The sequence below is a fragment of the Nomascus leucogenys genome, chromosome 10, assembly GCF_006542625.1.
Source record: "Nomascus leucogenys isolate Asia chromosome 10, Asia_NLE_v1, whole genome shotgun sequence".
NCBI classification, from domain to species: Eukaryota; Metazoa; Chordata; class Mammalia; order Primates; family Hylobatidae; genus Nomascus; species Nomascus leucogenys.
In genome coordinates, this window is record NC_044390.1 from 88,431,079 (window position 1) to 88,448,654 (window position 17,576).

Sequence of the window (17,576 nt, forward strand, 5' to 3'; positions counted from 1 at the left end):
ACTGAGGTTGGCAAATGATAGAAAGTAACCTGGTCCCTGGGTGCCTGACCCACCTGTGGAAGAAACCAAACAAGAAAAACAACTGAAAGATGGCAAGAGATGGTTTCTGTTTGAGTCCCTGGATCTAGCCAAGCCTGAAGCCTACCCCTCAGTATCTTGATCCAGTGGATTCACTGTTTAAGCCTGTGTGCATTGGGTTTCTGCTGCTTACAATCCAAAAGACACTAACACAGGCAGAACTCTGTGGCTGAGGCAGGCCCAAGCTTACCTTCCCAGAGAAGATCTTGCGGGTCTCAGAGAGCGACTCGGGCGCCATGAAGGCGGGCGTGCCCACGGTGTTGGAGAGGAGCGCGTCACTGCCCTTGAATTCATTGCTCACACCGAAGTCAGCAATCTTGATGTGCCCATCTTCTCCGACCAGGAGGTTGGAAGGTTTGATGTCACGGTGGATGATCTTCTGGTAGTGTACTGGGGAGGCGTAGACAGCAGGTGAGAGACGGGGGCAGGAAAACCCGGTGAGCACCTCTATGCGGCCACATGGCCTGGAGACACAGGCATGGCACCCTCTGGTGCCTTGTCTCCCACAGCCCCAGGCCTTTTCCAACCTTCCGCTCCCCAGACCCGCTGGGCACTGACATGCTCTAAAAGATGAGAGGAAAAGTGTCTTCAAGGAAGTCCCAGCCCACCATCACCCCACCCCTTCTCCACAATGACACATAAAACACTGCCAATAGCAATTTGTAATCGCCTGTTATTTATTAAGTCACAAGTGACAGTGCATGGAAAGTTTTTGCTGGGCTTGACTCGCAGCTAGGAGCAAAACTGACAGTGAAACATAGTTTCATTCACCAACAGCCAATACTCAACTGATTTACCAAATCGACAATGACCTGAGCATGCCGATTTGAAATGTGAACCACACACAGAACTGGGGGCTTGGCTAACTCCTCCTGGCTGGATATCAGCCCATGGTACAGGACAGTTCTACAGCCTGGAAGACTCAACTGCCATTTCTGGGGTGATGATGATGATGAAGATGATTTCAGTAAAAGCAGCAGCACAGCACCAAGTGAGGGGCAGAGCACCAAGTGAGGGGCCTGGCCCTGCGTTGTGTTTCACATTCACATTTTACATTTAATTAAACCTCACAATTAAACCTGTCACATCCTATGTGACAGGCAGGGATAAGAGATAATGTGGTGGCCGGGTGCGGTGGCTCACACCTGTCATCCCAGCACTTTGGGAGGCCAAGGCAGGCAGATCACCTGAGGTCAGGAGTTCAAGACCAGCCTGACCAACATAGCGAAACCCCATCTCTATGAAAAATACAAAAATTAGCCGGGCATGGTGGCATATACCTGTAATCTCAGCTACTTGGGAGGCTGAGACATGCGAATTGCTTGAACTCAGGAGGCAGAGGTTGCAGTGACCTGAGATGGCACCACTGCACTCCAGCCTGGACGACAGAGCAAGAATCTCAAAGAAAAAAAAGAGCTAAGATGTTTAACAAGCAGAAGCAGAAAGGACACCTGCCAATCAAACCACTGATGTGTACTGGCTGATCTCAGCCCTGGTGAGAGATATGTTATCCCCGTTTTACAGATAAGGAAGCTAAGGTTCCAGGAGGTTAACAGGACCCTGATCCCAGGGTCACTGGGAGGAATAAGAAACAAAAAAAATAGAGCCCCAAACAGTGCCTGGTGCACATAGAAAGTGCTAAATAGTCACTATTGCTACTGCTCTTCATTTTGCCAAGTGGCAGGAAGAAGGGTTTTGGCTCGTCTGGGCCATGGCCATAGGGTGGCTCTCTGCAGCTGGCCCTGATTGTGCATTTCACACAATTCTGTTTCCCACTATGGTGGTTAATACTGAGTGTCAACTTGATTGGACTGAAGGATACAAAGTATTAATCCTGGGTGTGTCTGTGTGAGTGTTGCCAAAGGAGATTAACATTTGAGTCAGTGGGCTGGGGACGGCAGACCCACAATCTAATCAGCTGCCAGCAAATATAAAGCAGGCAGAAAAACGTGAAAGGTGAGACTGGCCTAGTCTCCCAGCCTATGTCTTTTTCCTATCTGGATGCTTCCTGCCCTCAAACATCAGACTCCAAATTCTTCAGTTTTGAGAGTTAGATGGGCACTCCTTGCTCCTCAAGCTTGCAGACAGCCTATTGTGGGACCTTGTGATCATATAAGTTAATAGTTAATAAACTCCCTTTTATATATATATTATATACGTATATGATATATATGATATATTATATATGTATATGATATATATCATATATATCATGATATATATATCATATATATCATGATATATATATCATATATATCATATATATCATATACATATAATACATATATAACATATGATATATATATCATATATATATCATATATATATTTTATATAATATATATATCTCCTATTAGTTCTGTCCGTCTCGAGAACCCCAATCCACCCACCCACCTCCCTGTGCTCCAGGAAGAAAATAAGACACTTTCTATTTGCACCCACGCTCAGAATGCTAACTACCCACTGGGTGAGAGCCCTCCCGCAGGCCCTGCTTACAGTACTCGATGCCTTTGATCAGATCCTGGAAGTAGAAACGGGCCTGGTCTTCAGATAGTGGTTTGAGGGTGGGCACTTCCATCACGGGCCTGAAAGGTCGACACTTGTGTGAAACACAAACCGACCCGCCCAGCCCTTGCCCTCTCCATGAGCAGAGCCCAGTGGCACCTCACTCAGCTATGCAGCTAGAGAAGCTTCTCGCATCACCCCTGCCGGGAGCTGGGACACTCACCCTTGGTTGACCAGTTCGAACACTATAGGGAAGAAAAGGGAGTGAAACTGTTACATGGGAAACTGAACATCCATCTCTCTCTGTGTCCTCCCCACCTCCCAACCACCTCCAGAAACACCAAGAAAGACAGAAACTAGTATTAGAGCTGGGGAGAGGAACGGTCCACTGAACCAAGCTGGCCAAGGTCCTGCTTTGCTAAATTTCCATCAGAAGGCAAAGAACCAGGGATTTCTGACGTCCCCAGGCCCACAGTCTGGCTTGACTTCCAGTGCTCAAATGGGCCCAGGATCCACTGGTCAAAGAAAACAAGGCAGGGGACTGGGCATGGTGGCTCACGCCAGTGTAATCCCAGCACTTTGGGAGGCCGAGGTGGGCGAATCACCTGAGGTCAAGAGCTCAAGACCAGCCTGGCCAACATGGCAAAACCCTATCTCTACTAAAAATACAAAAATCAGCCAGGCATGATGGCAGGTGCCTGTAATCCCAGCTACTTGGGAGACTGAGGCACAAGAATCACTTGAACCTGAACAGCAGAGGTTGCAGTGAGCCAAGATTGCGCCACTGCACTCTAGCCTGGGCAACAGAGCAAGACTGTCTCAAAAAAAAAATTTTTTTGAGAGGAAATTTACGTAACTTAAAATTACCCATTTTAAAGCATGTAATTGAGTGGCATTTAGTATATTCACAATGTTGGGCAATCATCACAACTATCTAGTTCCAGAACATTCTCATCACCTCAAGAAAACCTTATACCCATTAGCAGTCACTCCCCATTCTTCCCTCCCTCAATCCCCTGGCCACCACCAAGCTGTTTCCTGTCTCTATAGATTTGCCTGTTCTGGACATTTCATATAAATGGAATTGTACACTATGTGGCCTTTTGTGTCTGGCTTCTTTGACTTATCATCATTAGCACGTTTTTGAGGTTCATCCACACTGGTGCATGGATCAGTGCTTCATTCCCTTTAATGGCTGAATAATATTCCATTGTATGAATAGACCACATTTTCTTTGTCCATTCATCTGTCGAGGGGCATATGGACTGTTTCTACTTTCTGGCTGTTGGGAAGTGCCGCAATGAACATTCGTGTACATGGATATGTCCGTGTGTGGATATCTGTTTTCGGTTCTTTTGGGTATATACCTAGGAGTGGAATTGCTGGGTCACATGGTATAGTTATTTATTTTGATTCTGCTATGACAAGCATAAATGGGAATACAAGGCTGTACTTTAGGAAGTAAAAAAAAAAGAGCACCGTCGATTTCAAAATCCAGTGGAGGATGACTCTGGGGTTGCTTGTTGTTCTGGAATCATACACCCACGATGAGATGAGCATGTAACAGAAACCAGAGGGGATACCCCATTTTCCATGATGGGATTATTATGCATTGCATGCCGGTATTAAAACATCTCGTGTAACCTACGACTATATCCACCCACCACGTACCCACAAAAATTAAAAAAACTTTTTTTTTTTTTTGAAATGGAGTCTTGCTCTGTTGTCCAGGCTGGAGTGCAGTGGCACGATCTTGGCTCACTGCAACCTCTGCCTCCTGGGTTCAAGCAATTCTTCTGCCTCAGCCTCCCGAGTAGCTGGGACTACAGGCGCCTGCCACCACACCGGCTAATTTTTTGTATTTTTAGTAAAGATGGGGTTTCACCATATTGGTCAGGCTGGTCTCGAATTTCTGACATCAGGTGATCTACCCACCTCGGCCTCCCAAAGTGCTGGGATTACAGGCAAAAAAATTTTTTTTAAATGAAACCAAAGGGTTGTTTCAAAGCTCGCCAAGGGCTGAGGTGGCCAAGGGGAACAGGGAAGCTACTCAGACAAAAAGAAGGCTTAAAGGTTCTGATCAGGAAAAGAACTGAACTCTCCCAGGCATTCCCCATCTTCAGTTTCATCAACCAGTGTGAGTTAGGGCAGATTTGTCATTGCTTCAGGCCATAGTTAAAAACAAAGGCAATGCTGCTAAGGTACAGCTTCTACAGACAACCCAGCGCTGGCCCCCTCAGCTCTGGCCTTTCCTGCCTTGGTTATTTCAGTCTTCACTTGCAAACTTCATGAATTTCTGCACCATCCTCCCACCCACCCAAGCACCATAAATCAGGTGGCATGAGGGAGGGTGGCCTGTTGAAACAGGTCTATTTTCAGTCGCTGACAGTTCAACCACTTTTGGGGCTGAGCAGTGGGTGGGAATATTTTAACCTCTAGAAATAGAGATTGAGTTTTCTACCTTTTTTTTTTTTGAGACAAAGTCTTGCTCTGTCACCCAGACTGGAGTGCAATGGCACGATCTCCGTTCACTGCAAACTCTGCTTTGCAGGTTGAAGTGATTCTCCTGCTTCACCCTCCCAAGTAGCTGGGATTACAGGCATGCGCCACCACATCTGGCTAATTTTGTATTTTTAGCAGAAACATGGTTTCACCATGTTGGTTAGGTTGGTCTCAAACTCCTGACCTCAGGGGATCCACCCGCCTCGGCCTCCCAAAGTGCTGAGATTACAGGCATGAGCCACCACGCCCAGCCCCCTCCCCCACCTTTTTTTTTTTTTTTTTATTGAGACAGGGTCTTGCTCTGTCGCCCAGGCTAGAGTGCAGTGGCAAAATCATAGCTCACTGCAGCCTCAAACTCCTGGCCTCAAGCAATCCTCCCACCTCAGCCTCCCAAGTGCTGGGGTTACAGGCATGAGCCACTGCTCCTGGACTGAGTTTTCTGCCCTTTGCATGTCAGGCCTGTAGCTGCAGACCCTTCTTGAAACCTACTACCTGGCCTCATGCACTGCCCTGTCTGTCTCAGGCTCACACAGCTGTGGCTGGAAAGTAAAATATAACCGTGTCAGGATTTTCAAAACCACTGGAATCACATACCCCAAATTAGCATGGCTCCTTTCTGCAACTGCCACCTCGAGGAGTGAAAAACGGTCCCTGCAGCTGCCCAGCTCAAGCAGATCACGAAACTCTTCTTTGAGGCTTGGACCATGTTCTCTTTATTCTCATTCCACCCGTCAGCTCAAACCCCCCAGTGGCTTCCATCACCCTCAGAGTCAAAGCCAAATTTTTTTTTTTTTTTTTTTTTTTTGAGACAGTCTCACTTTGTTGCCCAGGCTGGAGTGCAGTGGCGCCATCTTGGCTCACTGCAACCTCCACCTCTCAGGTTCAAGTGATTCTCATGCCTCAGCCTCCTGAGTAGCCAAGATTACAGGTACACACCCCCATGCCCAGCTAATTTTTGTATTTTTAGTAGAGACGAGGTTTCGCTATGCTGCCCAGGCTAGTCTCAAACTCCTGAGCTCAGGTGATCCACCCGCTCAGACTCCCAAAGCACTGGGATTACAGGAGTGAGCCACTGCGCCCGATCCAAGTTCTTTACAATGTTGTAAAATACCTGCTGCCACCTGGTCCTTACTGTTCTGCCCAAATGTCACCTTGGTGAGACATTCCCTGGGGAGCCACTGTATTTCTCCATCCCCCAACCCAAAACTGGCGGCCCCTCATGCCCTGCTCGGGGTTTTCGTTTTGTTACGGTGTTGTCGCTTTCGAAACCCATGCATCACACTCAGTGAGCTCCCCAAGGACAGGTGGTTTTGAATGTTGTCCCTGATGAACCTACAGCAGGGTCTGACAAATTGTAACATTTGTTGAATGAACAAAGGCACGCCTCAGAAAGAGCTCAAAGCCATTCTGACCTGGATCTGGGGTCCCAAGTGAGAGAATTATGCTAAGAATGCCATTCTGGGCCAAAATGACTTTTGACATACTGTGATTTCTGCTGTATCTCCCCAAACTTCATTTATTTGCCAACTATGTTTATAATCTGCCCATACTTATATGCCACATCAATTATTTATTGAATGTTTTTCTTTAAATTGCCTCAGTTTTCAGTTTTTTAGCCTTGTCCTAGATGATAATATCCATGAAATCATGAGCTTGGGGTACTGGTTATAGCTTTTCCTATACAATGTTAAATTAAATCTAAAATTGTTTTTCTACCTTTTTTCTATGTACCACCTAGAACAGTGCCCACCATGTAGGAGGTTGTCAATAAATACATGCTTTGGGAGGCCAATGCAGGAGGATCTCTTGGGCCCAGGCATTTGAGGCCAGGCTGGACAACATAGTGAGACTTTGTCTCTACAAAAATTTTAAAAATTAGCTGGGTATGCTGGCACATGCCTATAATCCAGCTACTCAGGAGGCTGAGGTGGGAGGATCACTTGAGCCTGGGAGATCAAGGCTGCAGTGAGCTGTGATCACACCATTGAACTGTAAGCCTGGGCAACAGAGCAAGACCCTAACTCAAAAAAATAAATACATGCAAATGAATGAATAGGGAATCCAGATAAAGTTCCAGCAAGAACTCCCTTCCAACTCCTGATCCCAACCAGGGATGTGGCCTCCGGTGGGGCCAGCTGGACCAGGAAAGGGAAAGCTGTCTTTGGTGGAAGGTGCCAGGGCACAGGCTGCCTCGAGAGAACCCCTGGGCATTGGCAGGTGTGGTGCCTGGGTGAGGGTGGCAGAAGAAAAGGGCTTCCTTACCCATGTACAGATGGTCCTCGTTGGGGTCATCCAGGACCTTGGCACAGCCACATGGAATAGGCAGGAGATGGACGGCGGGGGAGAAAAAGAGAGAACAGATATGAGCAGGGAGGAGGCAGCATCCGCATGGCTGCATTTGCCAACAGGAGGGCTGCACTTGGCAGTGTGTTTCCCAGTTAAGATGGAGGATAGGGAAAACCCCCAGAGTGTGAGATCCTAATGGCTATTTGGAAAATAAACACCTCTCTGTCTGATCCTCAAGGATCTGAACACTCAGATAGAAGGTTGCAAAAGGGAGGGGCCAAAATATCCCCCCGGAAACATCTCATGCTTGAATAAGAATCCAACCCATCTCCGGCTGGGTGCAGTGGCTCATGCCTGAAATCCCAGCACTTTGGGAGGCCGAGGCGGACGGATCCCCTGAGGTCGGGAGTTCGATACCAGCCTGATCAACATGGAGAAATCCCATCTCTACTAAAAATACAGAATTAGTCTGGTGTGGTGGTGCATGCCTGTAATCCAGCTACTCAGCAAGCTGAGGCAGGAGAATCACTTGAACCTGGGAGGCGGAGGTTGCAGTGAGCCAAGATCGCACCATTACACTTCAGCCTGGACAACAGAGCAAGACTCTGTCTCAAAAAAAAAAAAAAGAATCCAACCCATCTCCTAGGAGACAACGGTGTTCAGGGTGAAAATTCCAATCCTATCTGGGCTCAAGTGACTCCATGAAGCCTCCCCATTGCCCCTACCCCCACAGGAAATGATGTCTCCCTGCCCAGAACAGCCACAGCACTTTCTTTCCAAAGGGCAGGCAGCAGGCTACATCCACCTTGGTTTCCTCAGTGGCGTCCTGTACAGGGCACGGCATACAGAAGGTGCCCAGGGAATATCTGATGAATGAACAAACAGATGGGCTGGCAGAGAGTCTTGTTGGGTGAAAAGGCCAAATGCCATAGGGCAGCGGAGAGAAAAGACACCCTGCCAGGACCCAGGGCCCCTCGCTAACCAAATGCCCTTGGGCTTCCTCGAAAATGGCCAACTCTAGCACCAGCGAGTCGAGATTGTGGCACTTAGTGTAGTGGTGGTGGTGATGGCCTGCAACTGCCATCTCTCTTCTTTGGGGAGAAAAAAGTGCAGCCTCCCTGGCTAGACTAGTCCCCCTGATTCTTCCCCCATCATGTCCGCTTTCTCCAGCCACCCAAGATCAATAAGACAACAGGCCCCAGGAAAGGGAGGCACTCTAGGCAGAGCCTGGGCAAGCGGCCTGAAGCCCTGAGCCATGCCCTGTGGGGAAGGCACACCCAGGGCCTTGTCCACCTAGAGTTCTGCACCAGATGAGTCCCAGGCAAGGTGGTAACTAGCCCTCACATCTCCCAAAGGGACCGTGTACTCCCCCAAACAGAGGCTTCCAGCCCTTTCCACATGCAGCTCCCTGCCCTGCAATGACTTTCTCTGACTTCTCATCCAGGAACCACCCCAGCCATCTCAAACATCACTTCCTCTAAGAGGCCTCTCCCAGCTTCTCCCAGTGAGCTGGCTGCCCCTGCTCTGTACTCCCATGGCACTCTGAACATCCAGCATGGTGACAAGTCCTCGTCATCTAGACCAGAGGTGCTCCAAACATGATCTGGAGACGTCTGCAGATCCCCAAGATGCTTCAGGGAGTTTACAAGGTTCACTATTTTCACTTTAAAATGAAGACAATATTTGCCTTTTTGACTATCATTCTCCACTAGTCTACAGGGTTTTCCAGAAACCTGATGATATGTGATGTCACAACACATTGAATGCAAAAGCAGATATGAGAATCCAAATGTCTCCTATCAAGCTAAACAGTAACCCAAACAAAAGGCAAAAATGAAAAATGAAGCCACTCTTCTACTTTTTATTTTTCATAAAAATGTATTACTCAGCCAGGTGCAGTGGCTCACACCTGTAATCCCAGCACTTTGGGAGGCCAAGGCAGCCGGATCACGAGTTCAGGAGATCGAGACCATCCTGACTAACATGGTGAAACCCCATCTCTATTAAAAATACAAAAAGTTAGCCTGGCGTGGTGGTGGGCACCTGGAGTCCCAGCTACTTGGGAGGCTGATGCAGGAGAATCGCTTGAACCCAGGAGGCAGAGGTTGCAGTGAGCTGAGATCACGTCACTGCACTCCAGCCTGGGCAACAGAGCAAGACTCCATCTCAAAAAAGAAAAAAAATGTATTACTCATGTTAATATGTAATAAGCTTATTGTTCTCTTTTTGTTTTTTTTCTTTTCTTTTTTAGAAACGGGGTCTCACTCTCTCTCCCAGGCTGGAGTGCAGTGGCGCAGTCATGGCTCACTGTAGCCTTGAACTCCCTGGGCTGAAGCGATACTCCCGCCTCGGCCTTCGGAATAGCTGGGACCAAAGGCGTGCACCACCATACCCAGCTAATTTTTTAAATTTTTTGTAGAGACGAGGTTTCATCATGTTGCTCAGGCTGGTCTCAAACTGCTGTCCTCAGGCGATCCTCCCACCTCAGCCTCCCAAAGTGCTGGGATTATAGGCGTGAGCCATCGCACCCAGCCTATTGTTTTAAAATAATTAATAGTTTACATTTTCTCAGTTTTAAATGATAATGTGGTAGATATTAATAAATATAAGTCATATAAGTGAAAGTGCTTTTGGGTCTTCAAAAAAAAATTTTTTTTTTGAGACAGAGTTTCACTCTTGTTGCCGAGGCTGGAGTGCAATGGCGTGATCTCAGCTCACTGTAACCTCTGCCTCCCTGGTTCAAGCGATTCTCCTGCCTCAGCCTCCCAAAGTGGCTGGGATTACAGGTACCCGCCACCACGCCCAGCTAATTTTTTTGTACTTTTAATCGAGTACAAGGGGATCCTGAGACCAAAAAGTATGAGAATGGCTGATCTAGAGCAGGGGCTGGCAAACTACAGCATGTGGGCCAAATTCAGCCCTCTGTCTTGTTTGTTTGTTTTGTATTTTTAGCAGAGACAGGGTTTCACCATGTTGGCCAGGCTGGTCTCAAACTCCTGATCTCAGATGATCTGCCCACCTCGGCCTCCCAGAGTACTGTCATTATAAGCATGAGCCAGTGCACCCGGACTTGTTTTTGGAAATAAAGTTTTACTGGAACACAGCCGTGCCGTTTGTTTACATCATGTGTGTGGCTGCTTTTGCGCTGCAACTACCCATATGTGTAAGGAGAAAGAGAACCAGCTTCAAAGAGACAGAAATGCGTGAAGGGATCCCTCTGAGCCTCAATTCCTTTGTCCGTAAAATGAGAGTAATAAATATCTGACAGAAAAACAAAGCAGGCAAAAGAAAGAAGGGAAAAATAGTTAATGTGAGTAACAAATAGTCTTAGGGAGCAGTAAATACAACTCAGCCCTGCAGTGAGCAGTCTGGTGTGACCTGGCTCTCCCTGGAAACCAGTGGCGGGGTGTTTAGGTATTAACAAAGCCAGGGCCTCCCTCCCTCCTGGGCGCCTCCACCCTTTTACCTCCACCAGCTTCACCACATTGGGGTGGTCCAGCTTCTTGAGGATGGCAATTTCCTGGTACACCTGCTCAATGGGGCCCCTGGGCTGGATGCAGCCTCCAGGAGCTGGCCGGGTGCCTCGGGGTGGGGGGCGACCTGAAGGAAACAAAAACAGACCCAGGGTCAGGGCAAAGAGACTTTCCTCCGCAGAGGGCAGCTGCAGGTGGGATGCCAAAAGGGGGAGGGTCTCTGCAGGGCTGGAGTGGCTGCTGCCACCAGGGGCTTTAACTAGCCCTCTCCTCCTCTGTCTCCTCTGGTGCTGGAAGTGAGTAAGGGTGGAGCCCTCGGCTGTCCTGTGAATTCCCTCCTTCCTGTCACATCCCCAGTCCATGCCCCAGTCCACAGTGAAAGGCAGGAGTGCTGAGGCAACTGCAGTCTAGCTCAGCAATCTCAACACCCAGGGTGAGTCAATCACTTCCCCTCTCTGGGCTCAGTTTTTGCAGTCCATAAAATGGACATAAACATGAACTCTTATCTCCTTAACTCATAGCACAGATGGCCGGCTGGGCGCTGTGGCTCATGCCTGTAATCCCAGCACTTTGGAAGGCTGAGGCGGGCAGATTGCTTGAGCCCAGGAGTTCAAGACCAGCCTGGGCAACACGGCAAAACCCTGACTCTATAAAAATAATCACAAAAAATTAGGGCCGGGCACAGTGGCTCACTCCTGTAATCCCAGCACTTTGGGAGGCTGAGGCGGGCGGATCACGAGGTCAGGAGATCGAGACCATCCTGACTAACACAGTGAAACCCCATCTCTACTAAAAATACAAAAAATTAGCTGGGCGTGGTGGTGGGCGCCTGTAGTCCCAGCTACTCGGGAGGCTGAGGCAGGAGAATGGCGTGAACCTGGGAGGCGGAGCTTGCAGTGAGCCAAGATAGCGCCACTGCACTCGAGCCTCGGCGACACAGCAAGACTCCATCTCAAAAATAATAATAATAATAATAATAATAATAAAAATCACAAAAAATTAGCCAGGTATGGTGGCACATGCCTGTGGTCCCAGCTACTCAAGAGGCTGGGGTGGGAGGATCACCTGCGCCCAGGAAGATCAAGCCTGCAGTGAGAAGTGATCATGCCACTGCACTCAGCCTGGGTGACACAGCGAGACCCTATCAAAAAAAAAAAAAAATGAAATAGCACTGATTTAAAATGAAGCCAGGGAGAAGAAAAGAAGCAAGCATCAGGAGAGAAAAACAAAAGGCTATCCAGAAAGGAGAGGCACTCAGGCCACCGCTTGATCCTGCAGTAAACAATAGGCAGTCACAAGGATGTACAGGCCTACAGTGAAAACCCTCACGATGGCACACATCCCATGTAAGTAAGGCTCTAAGTGTGACTAACAGAATAGAACAGGGATGTGATCGGCCTTGGAAAAGGAAAGGCAAAAGTACAGGTGTCAGAGGGAGGATGTGAAAGGAGGAAAGCTGAGTTCAAAGGAAAAGGGAGGGCGTGGGGAGGTGGGAGACACTCGCCATACAGCTGGAGAGAGGGGAAAGTGGTGGGTGTGTGTCCACAGAGGAGCTGACCATCAGGAGAGCGTTCCACTGCCTGCTGGGGAAAGGCAGGTGCTACAGTCAGGATGTCTGTGCTCCTCCAAAATTCATATGTCAAAACCTAATCCCCAATGTGATGGTATTAGGAGATGGGACATTTGGGAGAAGAGTAGGTCACAAGGGTAGAGCTCTCATGAATGAGATTAGTGCTGTTATAAAAGAGACCCCAGGCCGGGCACAGTGGCTCAGGCTTGTAATCCAAGCACTTTGGGAGGCCGAGGCGGGTGGATCATGAGGTCAGGAGATCAAGACCATCCTGGCCAAACCCCGTCTCTACTAAAAATACAAAAATTAGCCGGATGTGGTGGTGCACACCTGTAGTCCCAGCTACTTGGGAGCCTGAGGCAGGAGAATCGCTTGAACCCAGGAGGCGGAGGTTGCAGTGAACCAAGATTGCGCCACTGCACTCCAGCCTGGTGACAGAGTGAGACTCTGTGACTCTGCCTCAAAAAAAAAAAAAAAAAAAGACCCCAAAGAGCTGTCTAGCCCCTCTGCCATGTAAGGATGCGGTCAGAAGGCACTACCTGTGTTTGTTTGTCTGTTTTGAGACAGGGTTTGTCTACCAGGCTGGAGTGCAGTGGCGCAATCAAGAATCACTGCAGCCTCGAACTCCCAGGCTCAAGTGATCCTCCCACCTCAACCTCCCGAGTAGCTAGGACTACAGGTGCACACCACCATGCCCAGCTAATTTTTAAATTTTTGGTAGAGGCAGGGGTCTCACTACATTGCCCACATTGGTCTCAAACTCCTGGGCTCAAGTGATTTGCCCATCACGGCCTCCCAAAGTGCTGGCATGAGCCACCACTCCCAGCCTGAGATGGTGCTAACTATGAACCAGCCTCCAGAAGCGTGAGAAATAAATGTCTGTTAGGTTAAGCCACCCAGTCTCTGGTATGTTGTTACAGGACACCATTTGTTATTTTGTTAAGACAGGAGGTAAGAAGGAGTGTTTAAGCAAGCGAAATCCTCTACTGTCACTGGAAGAAGCCAGAAGCAGATGCCAAAAATTGATAATAGTGATGTGAGGATTATGACCTGGTGCAGCGTTTGTATAAGCAGGATAAACCAGGGTCCTACGGTTAGGATGGGGTTTGTTTGTTCTTTTTTTTTTTTCTTTTGAGATGGAGTCTCGCTCTGTTGCCTAGGCTGGAGTGCAGCGGCGCGATCTCGGCTCACTGTAACCTCCGCTTCCCAGGTTCAAGCAGTTCTCTGCCTCAGCCTCCCGAGTAGCTGGGATTATAGGCGCCCACCACGCCTGGCTACTTTTTTGTATTTTTGGTAGAGACAGGGTTTCACCATCTTGACCAGGTTGGTCTTGAACTCCTGACCTCGTGATCCACCTGCCTCGGCCTCCCAAAGTGCTGGGATTACAGGCATGCGCCACCATGCCCAGCTGTTTTTTTTTTTTTTTTTTTTTTTTTTACTTTAGGGTTTTAGGGTACATGTGCACAATGTGCAGGTTTGTTACATATGTATCCATGTGCCATGTTGATTTCCTGCACCCATTAACACCAGCTGTTTGTTCTTATCTAATTTCTCTTTTTGGCCCAAGCTGACATTTTGCCCAGCAATGCTGACAGGGAGCTTATGTTGAAGCAGCCTCCAATACGCTCACCTGCAGCCTATCATCTGACCACACACAGGAGCTACCAGTAACTAAAAGTGCTAAAAGCCAAGGCTGCCTATAGGAGAAGGAAAGAGGTCAGCAAGAAACTGGTCTCCATCATGAGCCCTCCTGTGCTCTGGCCTTTTTTTTTTTTTTGTAGATATAATTCAAATACCTCGTGGTATTTAAATTTTTTTAATTTATCTTTTTTTTTTTTTTTTTTGAGAGATGGAGTCTCACTCTGTCACCAAGGCTGGAGGGCAGTGGCGCAATCTCAGCTCACTCCAACCTCCGCCTCCCAGGTTCCAGCAATTCTCCTGCCTCAGCCTCCCGAGTAGCCAGGGATTTACAGGTGCGTACCACCACGCCAGGCTAATTTTTGTATTTTTTAGTAGACGCAGGGTTTCACCATATTGGCCAGAATGATCTCAAACTCCTGACCTCGTGATCCACAAACCTTGGCCTCCCAAAGTGCTAGGATTATAGGCGTGAGCCACCGTGCCCTGCTAAATTTACCATTTTAAAATGTGTATTTTAATGGTTTTTAGTGCATCGACAAGGTTGTGCAACCATCACCATTATCTATTGCATAATTTTTTTTTCTTTTTTTGAGACGGAGTCTTGCTCTGTCACCCAGGCGGGAGTGCAGTGGCGTGATCTCGGCTCACTGCAACCTCCACCACCTTGGCTCATGCAAATTCTCCTGCCTCAGCCTCCCGCGTAGCTGGGATTACAGGCACGCACCACTACACTCAGCTAGTTTTTCTATTTTTAGTAGAGATGGGGCTTCACCATGTTGAGTCAGGCTGGTCTTGAACTCCTGACCTCAAGTGATCCACCCGCCTCGGCTTCCCAGAGTGCTGGGATTACAGGTGTGAGCCACCACGCCCGGCCAACTGCAGAATATTTTCAATGCCTCCCTAAATATCTATATACATATCTGATATCTATCAGCATTCACCCCTCATTTCCCCTGTTCCCCAGAGCCCCTAGCAATCACAAATCTACTTTTGTTCCTATGGATTGGCCTATTCTGGGTATTTCACATAAACAGAATCACATAATACGTGACCTTTTGTGTCAGGCTTCTTTCACTTAGCATAATGTCTTTAAGACCCCTCTGTGCTGGGGCATGAATTGGTACTTCATTACTTTTAATGGCTGAATAATATTCCATTGGATGCATATATAATCTATTCATTCTCTGAAGCCGTGTGTGCTGTTTCCACTTTTTAGTTATTGTGACTAAACCTGCTATGAACATTCACACACCAGCTCCTGTGTGAACATGGATGTTCCGTTCTCTTGGGTATATAAGTAGGAGTGAAATTACTGAGTCATATGGTAACATCATGTTTAACTTTTTGAGGAATTGCCAGTGTTTTCCTCTATTGGATTTTTTGACTTGATACCTATATAACTTTAATAAATATTTTTATTTTATTATTTTTTGAGACAGAGTCTTGCTCTGTCACCCAGGCTGGAGTGCAGTGGTACGATCTTGGCTCACTGCAAACTCCTCCTCCCAGGTTCAAGCAATTCTTGTGCCTCAGCCTCCCAAGTAGCTGGAACTACAGGCATGTGCCACCATGCCCAATGCAATGGTTCCCATTCAGGGGGCTCTGCCCTATCTTGCCCCAGCCCCTGTACCTAAGAACAAAGGCCCGCCAAACTCACGTGGAAAGCCGGCCTGCCGGATCAGCTTCTTTTTGGACAGCACCTTCATTGCCTGCAGGAAAAAAAGACCCCAGGTCCTGGTTAAAGCAGGGAGGAGAAGGGGAAGGAGGGCGCAGTGGGGGTTCCTCTGCTCCAAAGCCGGCCCAAGCTCCTGGTCCCCTGGCAGGCTCAGATCAACAGAGTGAGCCCCTCATTACCAGAGGGGGTCAAGCAGCCATGGGGTTGTAGGGAGGCTGGACTCCTGGGGTGCCTCCAGCCCTGAGGTGTTCCTGAGGCTGACAGTCGTCTCTCTCAGCTGGGAAACCACGAGCCTCGGGACTTGCTGCCATCGAATCAAAACACAAGTGAGCTGGAGTGATGGGCAAAGGAGGGGCAGGACTGGTTGTTTTACACATGGGGAAACTGAGGCTCAGCTGTTTTACACATGGGGAAATATCACTTGTCAAAGTCACATGGTTGGCACACAATAGAGTCAGGTTCAAAACTACGCTGGACTGACTCCAAAGCCACCCACGCAGACATCTGTCTCACTGCTGCCTTGTTCTCAGTACTATGGAGGATGCAGAGATGACAGCTCAGAGGAAGGGCATAAAAGCCTTTTGCTGAATGAGTAACTCTTTCTGGGCCAATCCCCTCACCTCCCCATTTTCCCATCTGTAAAATGGGCATACCACTTCCTTCCTAAGGCACAAAATAAACATGACCTAAGAATAAAATGAGACAACAGCTAGGAAAACTTCCCAGGAAGCTGAGTGCTGGAAAGGAGGCTCTTCTGTGGATAAGGATGGGGCAGGGAGGAGAATGCGGATACTCACATAGTAGGTATTGTCATTTTCATTGTAGGCCAACTTGACGACACCATAGGAGCCCTGGATAAAGGGAGATGCCCATGACATACTATCCAGAAGTTAAGATCTGCAAAATGAGAACCCTAATACAGACGTTGCAAACCGGCAGCCCATTGGTCAAATCTGTCCCGCAACTGTATTTTATTGGAGCCCAGGTTTTTACAAAGTTTGGATTAGTTGCCAAGATTTAAAAACAGAAAGATCTGGGCTGGGCGCAGTGGCTCCTACCTGTAATCCCAATACTTTGGGAGGCCGAGGCAGGCGGATCACTGGAGGTCAGGAGTTTGAGACCAGCCTGGCCAACATGGCGAAACCCCATCTTTACTAAAAATACAAAAATTAGCCGGGGCATGGTAGCAGGCACCTGTAATCCCAGCTACTCCGGGGCTGAGGCTTGAGAATCACTTAAACCTGAAAGTGGAGGCTGCAGTGAGCCAAGACTGCGGCACTGCACTCCAGCCTGGGCGACACAGTGAAACTCAGTCTCGAAAAAAACAGAAAGGTCCAATATAAAAATCTATATTCCTTGCCAGGCATGGTGGCTTACACCTGTAATCCCAGCACTTTGGAAGGCCGAGGCGGGCAGATCACTTGAGGTCAGGTTTGAGAACAGCCTGGGCAACACAGTGAAACCGTCTCTACGAAAATTACAAAAATTAGCCAGGTGTGGTGGTACACACCTGTACTCCCAACTACTTGGGAGGCTGAGGCAGGAGAATCGCTTGAGCCTAGGAGGCAGAGGTTACAGTGAGCCGAGACTGCACCACTGCACTCCAGCCTTGGTGATAGAGCAAGACCCTGTCTAAAAAAAAAAAAAAAAAAAAAAATCAAGATTCCTAGTTTCTTTTGAAAAAATGGAAAGATCTAGCTATAGGTAGCCCTCATTTCCATATGTTAATGGTTTGCCACCGTCCTTACCACTTCCTACTACCTTACAGCTGGCATGCCTCACTCCTTTATATTACTGACTTGTTTTCTATTGGCATTCGGATTTTTGACCATGGTGATGATACCCCC

The 17,576-nt window shown here is 48.2% G+C and overlaps 1 protein-coding gene across 5 annotated transcripts in view; it reads right to left on the reverse strand.

Annotated features, from left to right (window-relative positions):
* CAMKK2 (calcium/calmodulin dependent protein kinase kinase 2) overlaps window positions 1-17,576 on the reverse strand; it is a 57,638-nt gene that overhangs the window by 15,315 nt on the left and 24,747 nt on the right. For all 5 annotated transcript variants that reach the window (XM_030821520.1, XM_030821519.1, XM_030821518.1 and 2 more), the window contains exons 4-10: window positions 16,527-16,580; window positions 15,712-15,763; window positions 10,837-10,970; window positions 7,347-7,383; window positions 2,806-2,827; window positions 2,574-2,662; window positions 269-468 (exon numbers count right to left, since the gene is read on the reverse strand). In XM_030821520.1, the coding sequence (XP_030677380.1) occupies window positions 269-468; window positions 2,574-2,662; window positions 2,806-2,827; window positions 7,347-7,383; window positions 10,837-10,970; window positions 15,712-15,763; window positions 16,527-16,580 (588 nt within the window). The remainder of the gene's footprint in view (window positions 1-268; window positions 469-2,573; window positions 2,663-2,805; window positions 2,828-7,346; window positions 7,384-10,836; window positions 10,971-15,711; window positions 15,764-16,526; window positions 16,581-17,576) is intronic.